The sequence below is a fragment of the Thermobia domestica genome, chromosome 13, assembly GCF_964235325.1.
Source record: "Thermobia domestica chromosome 13, izTheDome1.hap1.1, whole genome shotgun sequence".
In the NCBI taxonomy this organism is placed as follows: Eukaryota; Metazoa; Arthropoda; class Insecta; order Zygentoma; family Lepismatidae; genus Thermobia; species Thermobia domestica.
The window spans coordinates 162,925,893-162,945,005 of record NC_137466.1 but is presented as its reverse complement, the minus strand read 5'-3'; the positions used below and the strand labels follow the sequence as shown (position 1 = coordinate 162,945,005).

The window sequence follows — 19,113 nt, the reverse complement described above, 5'->3', positions numbered from 1 at the left end:
ATGACTATTACTTGGCTTGGAAGACCGACATTCATCCACCATCTTGTCATCACTGATCATTTTCACCTAATTTTTACATTGAGTTTACTACGATACAAAATAATCATAAGTAACATTACTTCTTGACATACGTGAATGGGGCCTAGGCCAATACCTGAAGATATAAAACATCAAATGAGATCATAAAAAAAAGTCTTGATTTACCTGTCACTGGGACTTACGCAGAAGATGGAAATATAGCAGATTAGTGTACATTATTATTCGCTAATTCGATAGATGCTTTTTGGCAGTATTCTACAATTGAAAAGACCGTATGTGTATGTGTAGTTTTGTATGTGATTAGAGAAAACATCGTAATTTTACAATAAAGTTAAAAAAATGACTTAGGATATAAAATATGGGAAATAAAATGGCTAACCTATTCCTGTACAGTAGGGTTAGTGGTTTCATCTAGCTACGTTTGAATCAGTGGGCTAGAACTCATTTTCAGACAGAACACTTAGACATACATAAAAAATTATATTGAACCCAACAGGAATTTGTAATTTTAATGATACCCACACAAATAGAAAATATGCTATAAAACATTAAAGCATCATGAACAATAAATCAATATTATTACATAACAAGAGCATATAGCGATTACCAAAAATATAAACAAGCAATACTGTTTCCAAAGATATATAATGACATCAACAAATTACAGCGATAATAAAATATGAAGCAAATTTTAAAAAATGCGTAAAAAGTATGGCGATAAAAATATATGATATATGTATGACAGAAAGCAACTCTGCTCTCAGCATGCGCCATCATCAGTAAATATGATATTTGCAAATGGAACTCGACTATAATTAGGCTGCAGCTTCGATACCAAAGCATTCAAAACATCCTATAATAATAATAATAATAATAATAATAATAATAATAATAATAATAATAATAATAATAATAATAATAATAATAATAATAATAATAATAATAATAATAGCACTGAAAGTACATCATTTGATATTCAAGCTATACATCAGCGAAATAAACAAATGACATACGACAGTCTTCTTCATCACTATCGTCAAATGGACAATCTAATTTGCCATCGCATCGTCTTCTAATGGCAATGCATGTTCCAACCTCACACCTGAACATTCCAATAGGACAAAGACGATTTTCTTAGAAGCAGAAAGAAGTCAAAAGAAATAGCAAGTATTAGACGTTGTGTGGTATGTATATTACAGGGAAACAAGAGACAATATTTATATACCACTATAGTTACCTGTAAAATCAAAGTACGTACAAGGATGATGGTAAAATCCTTTTAATATTCAGCAACCAAATGTTAAAATCCTTTTTAACATTTGGTTGCCGAATTGAAAAATGGACAGCTGATAGAATAACTACGTTGTTGAAGGTTATTTGCAATTCCTTGAAGTAGTTTAGAGGATTTATTATTAAGGCTCTCCATCACACTTGAAGATCTCTTTTCTCTGAACATTCCTATTATAATAACCTTTCCGTTATTCGTTACATATACCATTACTTTTTCTTAGATTTTTGTTAGTTAAAGACCTGGAAACCTTAGTTTATTTAATATCACTACTGAAAACATTCATATATTTTTTCTATATAATATCTTTACTTATTTTTATCTCTTTTTTCCCCTTTAAGTTATCTACTAATTTTCTAAAAAGAAAAGTGGTGGGAAACCATGTAAAAACCCTTAACAAGTAGTTCATAATGAAGGGAGTATGAGCTTCGCATCGCTCCTTTTCCAAATTGAAGTTTTGAGTGAAAGAAAAGAGTTCATTCTGATTGTATTTGAGAAGAGATTTTTAAATTATGAGTTTGAGCGCAAACTTGCTCTTACTTTTCCTTCTGAGGGTGAGTTGAGCTTAGCTCCTTACTTAGCCCTATATACTAGGTATTATCCTTAAAATACCAATTGTATTTTATTCTATCGCTAGTCCATTTTTCATTTGAACAATCGCAATATACTCAAACAATCCCGATCAAACTTGTTGCAATTTTTGCGTATAATACACACACACATTATAGTATAAGATGTTTGAAACATGAAATATTTTAGTAGCACAACTGTAAGTTTCAAATGCTCTATCTCTAATGTACATACGAACTGAGATAACATAACAGTTTATCATGAAAAATCAAGTTGAACAAAGAACAACACAATTATATAACTCCGTATAAGGGGGATACATATTCATCTTCCAAAAGTCAGAGAAAAGAAGCCTTTTGTTTAATTATCCATGCTTAATCTCTATACGCTAGGAAAAACAGATACAAAGAAATATATTTGTCATGTTCAAAGAATTGATAAAATGAAGGACATCTCGAGAGCATTTCTAATATTGCTCCATCATAAAGTCTCTGTAAAAAGATGGCCACATTTAATTTTTAAACAAGAATTTTAGGAATGATCCAAGAAGAAAAAATGCATCAAAAGATTGCGATTTGGCTAATATTAGTTTTTTGATCAGGGGCCACAAAATTTTTCAACGGCCCCTAAATCGAGGTTTTTTTTTTCTTTTTTGTTTACGAAATAAGCACATTCTACTGAGTTAAGTAATAGTTAGGTTTGGCTACACTATATGTAGTTTTCCAGATATAGGGCCTACAAGAAAAAAAAATGATTGAAATATATTGGATATTTTGATCCAAAAATAAATAATGGATATCTTGGTAATGGAATTGGATGACGATTATGTGTTATCCGAACACCTTGCCCATTGCCAGTTTAGAATTCATTCTCCAATTCTGTACATTAGAAGTGAACATTTTAATATTAAGTTACCGAAATATTTGTAAATTACATTTGTTATATTGCAACTATTGATCGTGATTGATTTTTTTATTTATAAATTATTAGTGTATTGTAAAGTGTACAATTAAACTGATAATAACAGCTACATATTACTAATTTTTCTACGTTTTGGAAGACTCAATTACATGTACCAACCTGTTAGTCTAAGAATACGTGAGAAATCTGAAAAAATTAAATTTATTTAACTGAGAATGGCCTTTTTTCTTTCACACACAGACACACATATAAACTTACCCTCAGGACAGTCTCTTTCGTCACTCGAATCGGGGCAATCAATTTTGTTATCACACTTTGACTTGATATCAATGCAAGTTCCATCATTGCATACGAATTGTTCAGCATCGCAAGCTAAGTAAAGCAACATTAAAATTAAAATCAAGAAAACTAATAGAAAGAAAAACAAATTAAATTTGAAAATATAATAATAGAAAATTAGAAACTAAAATTTTATTTGAATTACTTCTTTTCAAACTGAATAAAAAGCAAGTGTAAAAGTATAAGGAAATATTACAAAAAATACAATATAAATGAAAATATACTGTAAGCACAACAGTTTCTGAAAAATGTAAATTAAATTTGATTAATCAAAATTATAGCTTTGAAATTCTAGAACGTTCCTACAGAGAAGTACAGAGCAAGATTTTACAAATTTATTGTAAAACGCTTCTTTAAAATTCGGTGAGGATTTTTTCAAAAATAGAGACTGCGTTACTTTCAAAATATTCTTTTGTCTCTTGTAACATTAGCGTAAAATGTTACAACTATAATATATTAAACGTTATATTATATTATACTGAAAAACAGCAAAACGGAAAATAATGGAAAGTACTTCATGCATTATAACTTCCTAAAAAAATGATATCTAAGAATAATTTCTCTATGTCATAACGACGTAAAATATTTAATTTTTTATTTATCTATTACTACTGTTTCAGTATCTACTCATCTAGCATTAAACACAGAATCTATACATATAATGTACGTATGTACAGTCATTGACAGAGAAAATAGTGTATATCATAATATAATAGTGTATAAAATATGGTATTTTCTTCCGTCGTAGACTGGACATAATAGATCTAAACAGATAACAAACTCGTATATTTAATTTTATATATAGTACACATATGTTCCCGATAAAAATTAATTACTATAGTTTTGTTACACAAGGTAGCAAGAAATATCTATTTCATAATATAGAATATATCTACATTAAATGCATTTCTGGTAGAATCTGCCTAGATATGCATTTTTACTACATTATCTGGAAAGTAATATTTAGATCTATCTTTAATTGGGATATCTGTTTTCAGAGTGCTTGATGGTAGGCCATAGATTAGTATCACCTTTTTAAAATACAGCTCCTGCTGACACTTATTTGTAACCAAAACAACAAACATTAGATTAGATTAAACAAGAAAGCAGGTTCACATTGCATGCATACCGTTTCTCCATTCTCTTATAAATATTACCTTATACTAATAAAGATTAAATTAAAGTTACCAAGATTATCTTATTATACAATTACTTCATATTTTGAATTTTATTCATTATTACTGAAATGGTATGGAGACTTGCTTGATTAGTATTAACCCAAATTCTTAATACTCCAAGATACTAAATATACTGATCACTTGCTGCAAATAATGTATAATTTGCATTCCATTCCCGAGTCCTTCACGTAGTTGTTATTTTTGCCTCCTATTACAAAGTATTATTTCCAGACCTCTTAACCTAGTTCCCTTTAAAAATACATATTAAGATGCGAAATAACAATCAATTGAATCCTACCAAAATAAATAAAAGTATAATTACAAGGGTATTTGACAATGAAAATAATCAATTACTGTGTTCAAAATATATATTTCGAAAGTTAAACGCTTAATTCAGTAGCGCTTGCTTATTTGATGCAATTCTTTTTCGGTGTAGAAGAATTGCGATAGGTTCTGACAATGCTGGAATCATTACCATAGGTTCTGGCAACGCTGGAATCATGTGTTAAAATTTATTCTGGTCATTCATATATTTTGGCACAGGATGACATGGAAGAGTCGAAATTCAGCCTTTGATTAACACTTTTGTAAAACAAAAGAAGTTGAGTTCTCAAGCTTAAATGCTCTTTTGATTTATGCACACAGATCAACTGTCGAGTTTAAGGTCAAGAAGATGTAATTTTCCAGCCGTTTGGCGTCTTTTGTAAATCATTCACGTGCGATTGCACGTAAGGACGCAATAAAATTTCCAATAACTTATTTGGCTAACTTCAAGTTGATAACAAAATGTTCGAGAATATTTCCCGTACGCCAAAACATCCTAGGTACAACTCTTCTTAAGTTATTATAATGTGAAAGAATCCTAACATATTTTACCGTTAAGGCATCTAATAAGCTACAATTGCTGATAATTATTTTCTTCTGCAATTTGAAATACCAAGGAGATGGAAAAATCGATCTGCTTGGTCCTTAGTAGTTGTTTTCAGTAAAATTCACGTCATTTTATATTTATTGAAATATAAATTGAATGTACGTGTATGATTAAAAAGAAGGAAACTAGCTATAGCTGCGAAGTGAGAAAAATTTTCATGTGAACTTACGACAGAATTGTTCATCTTCCCTTTCTGCACAATCGACTATTAGATCACAACGCCTGAAAAACTGGATACACTTTCCATCGTTACAACGAAATTCGTCGTCTCGACACTCGCCTACAAAATGAGAAAAATAAAGGAAATGCTAAATGCTCTACCTACTTTAAAGTAATTCAGAAAATTAAAAAAAATCATATAACAAAAAATGTATAGTTTTTAATCACATTATAACAAAATGCACTGAAATATGCACATAACAGAACCATCTTTCGGGAAACCATTGAAACAAAATGGGATTTTTGTATTGTACAATAAGAACAATAGGAACGCAAATATAAGTACATAGTAACATGCATCTTTCATTCAGAAATTACAAAATACAATGTTATGTTTTCTCCAATGAAGAAGAATAACCATCTTCTCATCTCTGAAGAAAGAGAAAACATACAATTTAATAGTTTATTATTTTTGAGGAATAAGTTCAAAATTGTCAAAAACCGATTTTTTAAATGGTGTATAATGAAAGCATTTTAATTATTTCCGTTCAAAACAACACCGACAACGTTTGGAAGGTGATTTCTGACATCAAGGTAAGTATAGACCAACCTGGGTGCACAAATGCTTCCTTTGGGAGTTATAGGCTGCCAAAAACATGAAAAAAAAATGAACTTCAAGGTCCATAGCTCCAATACTATGGGAGCTACCGTAATTGGGTAAAGACTTTATTTAGGAACTAGTATGTGCCCTATCCAAATATCTATGTTTCAGAATCCTGCGGTACTTCCGCAACAATTTTTATAGAAGTAGTGTATGAGTATTTCAAATTATAATTATATGCCCATAACCAAACTGTCTCTATAAAAATTCTCGCGTGAGTACCTTAAGGTTCTGAAACATGTAGTTTTGGATAGCGCAAGTATTAGTTGCTAAGTGAAGTCTTGTCCTGACTACGGTAGGTCCTATAGTATTGGAGCTGTAGACCTTTAAACTTCATTTTTTCATGTTTTAGGCAGCCAAAAGGAAGTATTTGTGCGCTCAGATTGGGCTATACTTTTCGTCTTATCTTGGTGTTAGGTATCACTCTGCAAACTTTGTCGGTGTTGTTTTGAAACACATTGTATAATGTTTCAGATAATATCGTTCGATTAAATTAAATTTTGATAAGATAGCGTGCCGCCTCTCAAGGTTCGAAATTTATTTATTTTCTTTATAAAAATTTCAGTAATGTAGCTCTTTACTGTACGAAGAAAAATAGAAATCCATACTGCACTCAACTTGAAATTACTTGAAACTATCAAAGTGATACAGATGTACTGACTGAACGGTGACTTTTTTTTTTTTAAGTTAACGTCAGGTGACCTTCACGATGGATAAAAAGAATAAGCATTTATATTCCTCTTTTTTTCCCCTTATGAATTCGCTGTTGAAAGGGACGTTAGAGGTGAAAGCAAACAACAGTAAGTTCTATTCTTAGGTATGAGACAGAAGGAAAAAAAGAAAGGGGATACAAATACTTGTTCTTTTTATGCCAACAAGGTCATTATTCAGTACATCTGTACAATTTTGATAAAGTTACAACTCATTTCAAGTTGACTGCACTGTGCAGTGGCAGATCTAGGCTGGAGCCGGGGGCCGTACGCCTCCTCAGTATTTTGTGTGACGAAAATAATTTAAGCTATTATTTATATATTTTTGAAAGTTTATAGTAAACTCATTATATACTTATCAAATAGTCTGGGTTCTGGTTGCCCCCCCCCAGTTTTTACCTTCTAGATCCGCCACTGTCACTATGATATCTTAAACACTCCAGGGAAGTATACAATGTTATTTTGAACACTACAGTGGAGTGTACAATGTTATTTTAAATGATCAGGTATTTAAAATTACTGCCTTACTCCTTATGCCTCAAGAAAATTATGTTGGCGTGGATTTGATATACGTGAAAAATCCCATATACAAGGTGATCACAAAGCTCCGTTACCCCCTATGTATTACATACGTGTTAATGAATTGTTGTTTCATATTGTTGCAGGTGCTGAGATACATCTAAATCATAACTAATAAGTCCACTTACACCATAAAGGAACGGATCGTAATGAGCACGTGGGCTCACGAACGACATCATTCAGGAAAATCAATGAGGCCATAATTTCACTGTGAGTGGTCAGGAACCCTCCACTCCAAAACCAACAATTTTACGGTGGGAGAAAAAGCTCTTTTGCAACTTTTGCATAAAAGATAAGCTCCGCTCAGAACGATCACCAACACTACTGGAATCGTGTCTGTAGGCTGCAGCATCTGTCGAACGTTCGCCTAAATGTCCATTCGTAAGTGATCACACGAACAAAAGGTTCCTGTCCCCACGTTACGAGACAGTTGATGAACCTACGGATGCTGTTCGACGTGCATTTACTACCATCACGCCACCAACGTTGAGGAGAATTTCACATCGGATATGGAGAAGAATCATATTCTGTTATGAAAACGAGAGTGTTCACACATACACTTTGGAATAAATAATAAAGAATAGACACACTACCCCAGAGTTGTCCTCTGCTATGATTCTACATTAATACAATGCAACCATCTTTGAATATGTGGACAGGTCGGGATAGGCGATAACCAGACTTTGCGATCACTCTGTATGTTATCAATTTCGACAAAAAATCGTTTTATCTCTTTTCAAGAAATTAAGATTAGAAAATCCCACGAAATGGGATTTTCCCCCCTGGTTGGCATCACTGTTGCCAGACACAGAAAGACGAACGCAAAATATAGCCCGCAATAACACGTGGGAAATTTGCTAATAAACATATACATACCACACCACGAATCTAGTCTACGAATTTATCCAGTAGTTAAAAAAAAAAAAAAAAAACTTTTTCGAATTGATATTTGGTTTTAAAAAAAAACTGCTTATTTTCGGAGCAATACAGTACATAAAAGAAATAAAAAGACGGAACTAATGACACTGCATTAAATTATACACAAACAAAGGAAGAGGCATCTTTACAGCCTTGCAAACATTTCTGACCATACTTCAGGAGAGTTGTATCTTTACAACGCTTGTTAAATCACACAATCTAGCAATACATGAAAAAAAAAAAAAAAAAGACCTCTATGACATGAAATGTTGTGTCATAAAAGAAAAGTGTTCCAGAACATTTTCTCTTTGGTCTACCGGATTATTTGGAAGGCACTTAACCCCACCATCACAAGAATCCTAATCCGAATATCTTCTTCCTTCCATCTGCTGAGGAAAGAAGTTTTTTCTACTGTATTTGTCGTCTTGATTGCTGTAAACCAAGGCGCTAATGGCTATTTCGAAAGCATCCACTGTTCGGGTCGTTTTATGGCCGTTTCCACATATTACAAGAGTCAATCCGAGTTCAACATTTGTCTCTGCATCGCTGAACTAATCAATTCCAATCAGGCTTAGCTCTGAAACGATCAAAGTAGCCTCTAGCGGGCAATCTTTCCATCAATGACTTGGATTCCTACTGCTATTTACCGCTGCCTTCTCTTTTCTTTGCTTAAAAAAATAGAGAAAGTTCTTTTATTTTAGTTCTTGCAGTATTTCTAGTTTTACTTGGATAAAATACAACTAATAAGTAGTCGATGAACAACCAATCGAAAAGGAGTAAAAAATATATGGATTGCAAACTAATAACTAGCTCTACGGCCTTGGGAACCAAGAACGCTTACAGACCTTTGTTTCTATCTCGGTCTCAGTCTCGATAGTCGAGTCTCGATCTCGTCTCGAAACTCTAAAAATAAATTGTGTGAAATTAAAATGTATAAGTAATATTAAATTACAGTATAATATTTCCTCTACATAACTTTTTTAAAGTTCATTCTTCACTATAGAAATATTACACGGCGTATCATCGCAGAAACAAATAACCGCTATTGAATTCCACCTTTTGTCACGTCAATCCAGCTAGAATTACTATTATTCTCCTACAGCAATATCCTTCTTCGCATTACCTATCTATCTTTTTTCTGGATTACAGGGGAAGGGCGCGGTGGCTCAGTGGTAGAGCGTCCACCTCAAGTGCTTGGAGTTCCTGGTTCGATCCCAGCTTGCGCCGTGTGGACCGTGTGGTGGGCAAACACCGTGCTCGTGGATTTTCCCCGGGTTCTCCTATTTCCTTCCACTTTCTTCATTTCATTCATTTCTCATCATCACTGTCTCCTTTAGTTTAACCGGCATAAGTGTAGGACATAAAACTTCATTTCATTTTTTACAGGAGCACGGTGGCTCAGTGGTAGAGCGTTATCTCCGGTACGTGAGGTCTCTGGTTTGATCCCCGGCCATGTAAATATATGGTGGATAACATCGTATGTGAGGGTTTCTCGAGGAACTCCCATTTTTTCCCATATTCTCATTCTACTAATTCTTCCATTTATCATTCACTTGCCTTAATTACCTGTCTCCCTTAACCTAAAGGATATAATCGTGTGACGTTAAACTGAAAGATTTCATTTCATTTTCTTCTGAACAGCACAAACGTGTTCTTATTCCCGGGCTTCCAAATTAGACTGTTCTTTGTAGAAATAGAAATGGTACTGAGACAAGACGAGACAAGACTTAATACATTCTCGAGTCTCTTCTCGGTTGACAAATAACAGTCTCTCTCTAGCCTCGTTACGAGTCAAAACTTCGAGTATCGGTCTCGTCTCCAACAACATATACTTGTTGCGATCTTGGCTCAAGTTTCAAAATAAATTGTGTGAAATTAAAAAATGTATAAATAACTTTAATATTAAATTACAACATAAAATTTTCTCTATATAACTTTTTTTTGAAGTCCATTCTTTACTGTAGAAATATTGTACGGCGAATACTTCTTCATAGCTCAGTTGCTAACAGTAATGCTTTCTGTGCATGTGTTCGTAGGTTCAATCCCCACTGGGTGCACGAAGAATTGTACGAAATCCCAATAATGATTTAAATTTGACTTTGAGAAATAGACTTTGTGTAATTTATCCTCGGCGTCACTCCAATACTTTACATTACTTCATGATTTACTAGCTAACGGATGCGTCTTTTGTGCATGAGGTCCCAGGTTTGATTCCCGGTGTGATAACATTGAAAATCCTGAGTGCATTACGATGGTTCAGAATCTTAAATTGTAAGTCCACGCCTCTTATAGCCTCGGTGCTCAGAGGGACGCTACATTCCAATTCAGACAACCAACCAATTTACAGTATTTTACATATTGATAGTCCAAACTAATATGATTAATCTGATCCATTTCTTCTTTCCATAATCTTTCTCTATCCTATTCTGGACTCCCTGCTTCAACTCACTTCCAATCTTCACATTTTATTCTCAGTGCCAGAATAAAGTTGGTATGCACTATTATTTACACAAGCAATTCCAATAAAACAATGCATTTCTAAAAATGTCTTTCCTAGGAGAATTCCTAAGCTGTATGGAAAAATAACGTTGGTAAGTTGAACCCTTAAAGTTTGCTTTACAAAATTGAGTTTCGACACATTAGGCAACATGCTTTTTGAATTCTTTAAATGACTGGAAAGGGAATAAAATATATTTAATCGGAACTCAAAATTATGTGCTATTTAAAACATTTGCGGTATACCCAGGTACAAACTGATCAGTGGTGACATTTCTCCACCTTTCTTCCGTGTATACACCTATGGATGCTATTATCCAAGGGCAACTGTTTCAGTATTTTACATATATAAAGGTAATCAAGAAAGTTTTGTCGCTTTTTGTGGAGGTCTGTGTTCAATTGGCTATCACACCGTGAATTGAATGCGAATGGAGACAAGGAGAAGGTCAGTTGTTGGTGTAGTTACATCCAACATACTACCTGACTGTGGTAGTTCAGTTATACCGTGAACTTGCGTAAGGACAGAGTGAACATGGGATCTTCACAGAGTGTCATAACGGCGTGTATGCTGTACGAGTTCAAACTGGGCTCAAATGCCGCTGCAGTGGGGCGAAAGATATGCCAGGCCTTTGGTGAGGGTGTCGTGACTACGCGACATCATTCACATATGAGCATGAATCTCCTTCCGACTTTCTTAATATAGCTATACATGCCCCTCTAGAGACACAAGTGAAGGAAGTTTTGATAAAAATCGGCAAATGGTGTCATAAAGGGGATATTTTATTATTATTATTTGTTTCAATATCTCGCACTGTTTGCAAGCTTTCAGCCTACTTCCGGTTGGGGTTTCTAATTCATGTATAATCAGTGTTTTCTTTCTTCTTGCATGCAGTATGTAATAAGCAAATACATTACACACATAATTAATTACAATGTCGGTGATATATGATGTTCTTTGGGCAAAATATTTCTAACAATAAAGATCCATCTTAGACTAAAGAAATTGTTATCCTTCGTTTTTCATTATCATTTTAATCATAAAACAAACGCCGGCGAGACATACAAACCCCGTATACAAATATGTGGTGTTGGAATGTATAACTTCTAGGATATGATGCTTTACTTTTTAAAATTTCAATACTTTCAGTGTACCAATAAAAAAAATGCAATAAAGAAATAACGGTCACGGTTTTTAAATACTCAATTAGAACTGAATAATCTACACAAAATTTGCAATCGATCAGTGAACACGGCATCTTCCTAGAGCTTGTGGTTTCCGAGATATCAGTGTCAAAAGAATTAGCTACAAACATATTAACTTCTCTTGACCACAAACATATAAACCTAGCATTTTAATATGTGCATTCATGTCCAAAATTATTGTCGCATGTCTATAAATATGTTGTTGAAGGAATATAATTTGATAACGAATTCGCCCGGTATTTGACACGTATGTGGCAAATTTCATGTGAAAAGAGCAGTAAATTAGAACAATAAAACGAAAATAAAACTTTCTTGTCCATTTAGCAACATTTTGTTTTACTCATTCTAATTTTTGTATTTATAATTCTTTTCCTGTGAAATTTACCACAAATATACATTTCCCGATTATACACATAGTATCAGTATTAAAAGTACCCTGCAAAATCATTATCAAATTATATTCTTACAAGGAGATAGTTATAGACATGCGACAATCATTTTGGACATGAGTGTACATAAAAATTGATCCAACAGAGAGAGATAAGAAAGAGACTGGCACTATCACCGAGTCAGTTCCAAAAACTACTGCATAATTTCTACTGAAAGATTCGTATACCTTCACGCACCCAAAAATTTCTCCATGAATCTCATCTAACCAAACAGCTTAATTCTCTACATCAAAAGAAATCGAACATATAGCTACGTTATTTCACTGAAACGATATGATATTAGTTTTCTTTAAAAAAATAAACTAATATTCGTCTTTTTCAGGGAAGAAAGTGGTAAAGGTGATGCATAATAAACACGGTTCCACGCCATTTTTTCTTTCACTTTTCTTAATGGAAGTTTGTAATGTTAAAAAAAGTAAGTTTTTTTTTCCTTTATAAAGAAAAGAGCTTGAAGTTTAAATACATTTTCCAGCTAAAAAAAAGAGACTCTCAACAGAAATTTTATACTTCCGAGACTTTTTGAACTCTCATACTTTTTAAACATGAGATTCCAGGAGAAAAATGAGATCTCTCACCAGGTGGCAGGAATATCGTGCCCGTTATATATTCTTCAAGGAAGTAAGTAAAAAGAAGAGGAAGATATTTTTTCTTTTAAATATACCAAATCAACATAACTTTCTACCACATTATTTTACTTCTAAGTTTCGTATCCACCAACATTATTACCTGTTTCTTTTCTTAAAAAAAGAGAAAAGAAAGAAAGAAGGAAAATTGATGCGAGAGTCAGTAGTAAACTAACTGCACAGAAAAGCAAAAACTCTTGGGAATACTTCAGCATGAAACAATCGTAACTGAAAGTAAAATATACATAAGAAAATTATATATATATATATATATATATATATATATATATATATATATATATATATATATATATAATTTAAGATGAAATGTACTGGAGGAACCGTACAATAGGAAACTGTTATGCATTTGCAAACAATTAACAAAGATCTCGCTCATTTACTTTCTTTTCCTTTTCTTTTTTCTCTTTTAACTTTGGAAACAAAAGACTATTCATTTTCTACAGATTTTTTAAAATTTAAAATTCTACAAGAGACTCCCAAGGTAGATGTAACAGATTCAAAAATCACCTTTGTTCTTTGCAAAAAAAAAAAAAAAAAACGATATTTACATCCTCATCTTGGAATTTTATGAAATACATTATTTAAAATGAACGTAAAAGAACTAACATAAGTGTACGCAGAATTTCATCAAGGGGACGGAGGGAAGTTCAAACTTCGAAGTTTATATCGTTTCAGGATGGTAAATTGATGCATTTATTTATTATTTTTTTTATAACAACTTGTTCTATTGGAGGTTATAACCCAGAAACTCTTCCCTTTGTGTACACCACTTAGAATCCCAATCCTTAACTGACGATAGCACTATTCACCTATCCTTATTATTATTTTTTTTTCAAGTGGGGAATCGGACTTGGCAAAATGGATTGCGTAAGTGGCTATGTTTTAAACCACACACGATGCGATTGGTGTACAAAGCCTTACACCAGCACGGTGAAAAGACTTACTTTTGCGAGAAGACGTAATTGACAATGACGTAAACCGTTCTTTAGAAGACTAATATTTTTCGATAAACATGAAATCACATTCCACATCAATGGCATGATGATCAGAGCCTGGGAAACTTTGGGAAACTGATCAACCACGTGCATTCTCCATGTAAGTCACCAGGGGCGGATCCAGGACGGACTTCTGGGGGGGCGGTGGATTATAATACTGCTACTTGGAGCTACTTTTAAGAGCTCCAAACTCTGGGATGGGTTTCATTTATATATAAAATAAGAAAGTTTTCTCTTCGGGGGGGGGGGGGGGGGCGATTGCCCCGATCACCCCTCCCTGGATCCGCCCCTGTAAGTCTCAGTATTCCTTAAGAATGATATGATTAAATTCAGCTCTAAAAGATGCTGATGTTACCGGTAAAGTTAAATACATTTGAACGGAAGTACGTATAACTCTGGCAGACTACGTGACTACTTGCTAAAGAGGTGTTTCCCACAGACAGAAATCGTGCAAGATCTGTCACTGATACAAGTCTTGTTTTTCCTTTAATTTCTACACACAAGTGTTCTAAAGCAGAGTAACTACTGAAACAATTCATGAATCTACTTTATAATGCAAGTAATATTAATAATATTTACAGTTAATTCAGGAGGTGCTGGTAGCAGTCTCTACTAAATACTTTAAACTTATCCAACTCAATTCACTTTTTACGATTTGGGGGCCCCCTGACAGCTTATCCCCGCATAGCGGGGCTGCGGAGCCCTTATTTACGTTACTCGAAGAATATATATATATGTGTATCGTTACTCTTTAAAACATGTTGCAGAACACCCTGTATAGTGCCATATATATTAAAGCAAGAAGACTTTATTTAATCACTAAAAGAAATCTCTACTGAAAAATCGCCCTAGCGAAACGAAACACTTAATATAGATTATCACTGACGTGCATAATTAATTCTTCACACACAACCACATACACACATAACATTTCTTCTAGCAGGAGCCAATTTCTCGGTGACACACTGCCGCCATTAAGATCACGTGAACCACGTAATACAGTGCAACTTCAGCAATAAATCGTCCTTTAATAAGCGGCTGGGCTGTTTCCCAAAAAGAAAAAAAGTACTTTGAGGATAAAGTCACTCACGGCGAAACGTTTGCTCTTAACGATTTCTATTTACATTCGTTTAATATCAGTATACTTATTGATACTTATTCTATAATAATAATAATAATAATAATAATAATAATAATAATAATAATAATAATAATAATAATAATAATAATAATAATAATAATAATAATAATAATAATAGTGGTAGTAGTAGTAGTAGTAGTAGTAGTAGTAGTAGTAGTAGTAGTAGTAGAAGAAGAAGAAGAAGAAGAAGAAAATTTGTTACTCTGAAGAAGGCATGTTAGAGGAGAAAAATGAAATGAAATCTTTAAGTTTTACATCCCACGATTATGCGGGTTAGGCTAAAGGAGACGGTGATGATGAGAGATGAGTGAAATGGTGGAATGAAGAAAGTGGTAGGAAACAGGAGAACCCTGAGAAAACCCACAAGCACGGTGTTTGTCCACCACGAAGTTCACACGGCGCGAGCTGGGATTGAATCAGGGACTTCAAGCACCGGAGGTGAACGCTCTACCACTGAGCCACCACCACCCCTTGTTAGAGAAGAAATAGAAGGGAAGTCATAATGGCCATAGACTGAAATTCAAGCCTTTTGGCGTGTCAGAAATAATGAACATACTGACAAAATGAAATGAAATGAAATTTTCAGTTTTACGTCCCACGATTATGCCGGCTAGGCTACAGGAGACAGTGATAATGATAAATGAATGCAATGGCGGAATGAATGAAATGGAAGGAAACGGGAGAACCCCGAAAAATCCATGAACACGGTGTTTGTCCATCACAAAGTCCACTTGGCGCGAGCTGGGGACGAACCAGGGACGCCGTGCACCAGAGGTGAATGCTCTATCACTAAACCACTGTGCCCCCCATGATATACGATATACATGAAGTCTCAAATTAATCATATACTCTTTAAGACAGAATATCTCATCATTTATAGAAGAAATGTATACAATTTTCGTGCCGTTGTATACCTTAAGGACGAAAATATTTCTTGACAATGAATATGGTTACTACTCTCAACAGGATGGGACGCCATCCCACTTTTCATCTCTATGTGAGGTATTTTCTCGATTTCACATTCCCCGAGGACGAAGAGGAAGTGATATGGAGTACTCACTTCGATCTCCAGATGTAACCCTTTTAGAACTGTAACTGTAAAGAACACAGTTCTTTAGGGAACTGTAAAGAACACAGTGTATGACGGAAAAACCACAAACACTGAAGGATCTGAGAAAGCAAATTGAGGTGGTTTGTAATGTTACACCATTAGAAGCAATACGATCGGTACGTCGGTATATTATTAATGATTCATTGAAGTGGAAAAAGGTAATTTTGAGCAGAACAAAAATCACAACACCACAAAAATCATATACCCAGTGGCGGACTTACCATTAGGCACACTAGGCAAGTGCCTAGAGGCAGCAGCGGGAAGTTTTTTTTTTTTTTTTTTTACCGGTAAATTATAGGAACATTGGTACTTACAGTTGGTCAATGTAACCCTCTTTTTAATTTCATTGGGAGGGTTCATTTTTAACATTCATTAATGAAATATTCCGGGCCAACCTTTAATATAATAGGCCATAGAATAGCCTTCTATATAGTTCGTAACCACGAAGTGAATACGGTAACGTCTTATTTTGTGACGTAGTAGTCCGATGGTTTTGTTTCGGTAATAAAACTATTAAACAATATTATATGTTTCACATACAAAGAATATCAATAATAATTTTTAACACCATTTTTCTGTTTGTGTTAAAAAAAAGTATTACTTAAGTGCAATAAATAAAACTCACAAATCTTGTGAGCTGTCTTATTTTAAATTTTCTTTACCAACGAATGAGAAAGTGAAGGTATGAATATTTTCATAATATATTACGTTAAAATATAGTACATAATATAGACTAAGCAAATTTTAATCTAATTTTGCGTTCAGCGATTAATTTATTCGTATTCACTCTCGCTTAAATGGCAACATATTTTTTCATCTCCAAACGTATTAATAAATATTCAAAACAATTTATTTCACTATGCCTTTCTTGGACAAAAGACATGGATAATAGCGTGTCAATGACAGAAAATTAAAAATCGCCTATTACGTTGAAATGTTTCCTATATTCCACAAAGGAGTGGCCGAAACGTGCCTAGGGACGGCGCCATAGGTAAGTCCGCCACTGCATATATAACTACTATCTGCTTTATTTTGTGTTAAAGAGGTAGATATTAATTAGAGATATTAATTAGAGAGTATTTGTATAAATACTGTATGTCATTGCCAACACCCTAGCTGCACTGGAATATCGCTTCTAGTGAGAGCAATGAAGTCAAGCAATAAAGGGTTCTGATCAAAGGAAAGATGAGTAACTGTTTATGTACTCACCAGATGGTGTTGGTAATTATGGAGCAACGTTTTAGAATACTTACACAGAAGATTCCAATTTTGTCAAAAATAATGTAAGACTTTGTAAATATCGAAGAAAAATTCTGAAATGACGTTAAGCTCTATGGAAATCTAAGAATGTGAGAGTGTAATAGTGAATAGTCTGTGAAGAATGTGGAAGAGTGTAATAGGAAATAATCTGTGAAGAATGTGGAAGAGTTAAATAGTGAGTAATCTGTGGAGAATGTGGTATAGCAAGTAGTCTGTGAAGAGTGTGACACTACTGTCAATAGTCTGTGATGAATATGAGGAAGGCCGGCTTTGGCATGAGTCAAGGAGTTCGTGGGAGCAAGAATGAAGTTGGAGTATGCAAGTGGGCTTGCTAGAAGTAATGTGAAGAATATTATTTAGTAGCATGGGGATAAAAATTAGTAAAGTACTTTTGAAGTTTGTGTGCATGTACCCGTGTCCGTAAATAAAGAGTACCTTAGTTTGGAAGTAGTTATTTTAATAGTAAAAGTATCTAACTTTTGTTTAGTTTCAGATGCTGTCGTTGAATTTACATTCCACACTTGGATCCATTTTGAATAACTGTCCACTAACAACAAAAATTTAGATCCCACACAATCAAAGTGATCTACATGCACTCTTCCCATCGGTTGTGCTTCTGCTTTCCAACTGCTATATTGATTTTTCGAGTTATTCCTATGCATGCTATTACACGTTTCACAAAATTCGCTCATTTTTTTGATATCACGGTCTAAACCTGGCCACCAAACTGCTTCCTTAGCTACAGCCAGCATTCTCCAAGCACCTAGGTGATTCCTGTGTAGCTGTTCCAGATATTTCTTCCTTAGCTTATGTGGGAGTACAATTTTGCCTTCCATAATCACACATTTGTTCACAACTGAAAGTCTTTGTTTGTTGTTAAATAATGTTCTTAACTCTGTAGTATTATGTTCTTCCTTCAACTTCCTGGGCCAGCCTTTTATTATCCATTCTCTCACCTGACATAATAGTCGGTCTTCTTCCGATGCCTCCATGACTTCTTGCAGCGTTAATGGTGCCAACATTATTTGGCTTATGAACTCTTTTTCGTCTATTTTTACATCCACTGGTGCCTCATTAATCGGTAGTCTGGATAGGAAATCTGCTACTTCCACTTGCTTACTATAAAGGATTTTGAAGTCGTACGAAGACAAGAACAGCATCCATCGTTGGAGTCTTGGTGAAGCTGTGTCTGGAATAGCCTTTTCTCCGAATATGATCTTGACTGGCATAGAATCTGTAATAATTGTAAAACGTCTACCGAACAAATATTTATGAAATTTCTTTACTCCGTGTATTATCGCTAATGCTTCTCTTTCGAACTGGGCATAGTTAAGTTCTGCATTGCTCAATGTTGCTGACGTACACGCTACCGTCTTCAACTTGTTATTCACTTTGTTACACAGCATAGCGCCGATTCCATCCTGTGATGCATCCGTAACGAGTACCACCTCTTCCTTCTCATCAAATGGGTGTAGTATTTCCGCCTTCTTCAGGAGTTCTTTCGCTTGTGTAAATTCTTGT

General features: G+C 34.1%; 1 protein-coding gene across 29 annotated transcripts in view; it reads right to left on the bottom strand.

Moving 5' to 3' along the window:
* The window catches only part of trol (terribly reduced optic lobes), a 1,284,884-nt gene that overhangs the window by 270,114 nt on the left and 995,657 nt on the right, over positions 1-19,113 (bottom strand). For 26 of the 29 annotated variants that reach the window (XM_081736787.1, XM_081736791.1, XM_081736768.1 and 23 more), the window contains 2 exons: positions 5,436-5,546; positions 3,077-3,190 (listed from right to left, as the gene is read on the bottom strand). The exons of the other annotated variants lie outside the window; for them this stretch is intronic. In XM_081736787.1, the coding sequence (XP_081592913.1) occupies positions 3,077-3,190; positions 5,436-5,546 (225 nt within the window). The remainder of the gene's footprint in view (positions 1-3,076; positions 3,191-5,435; positions 5,547-19,113) is intronic. 29 annotated transcript variants of the gene reach the window in all.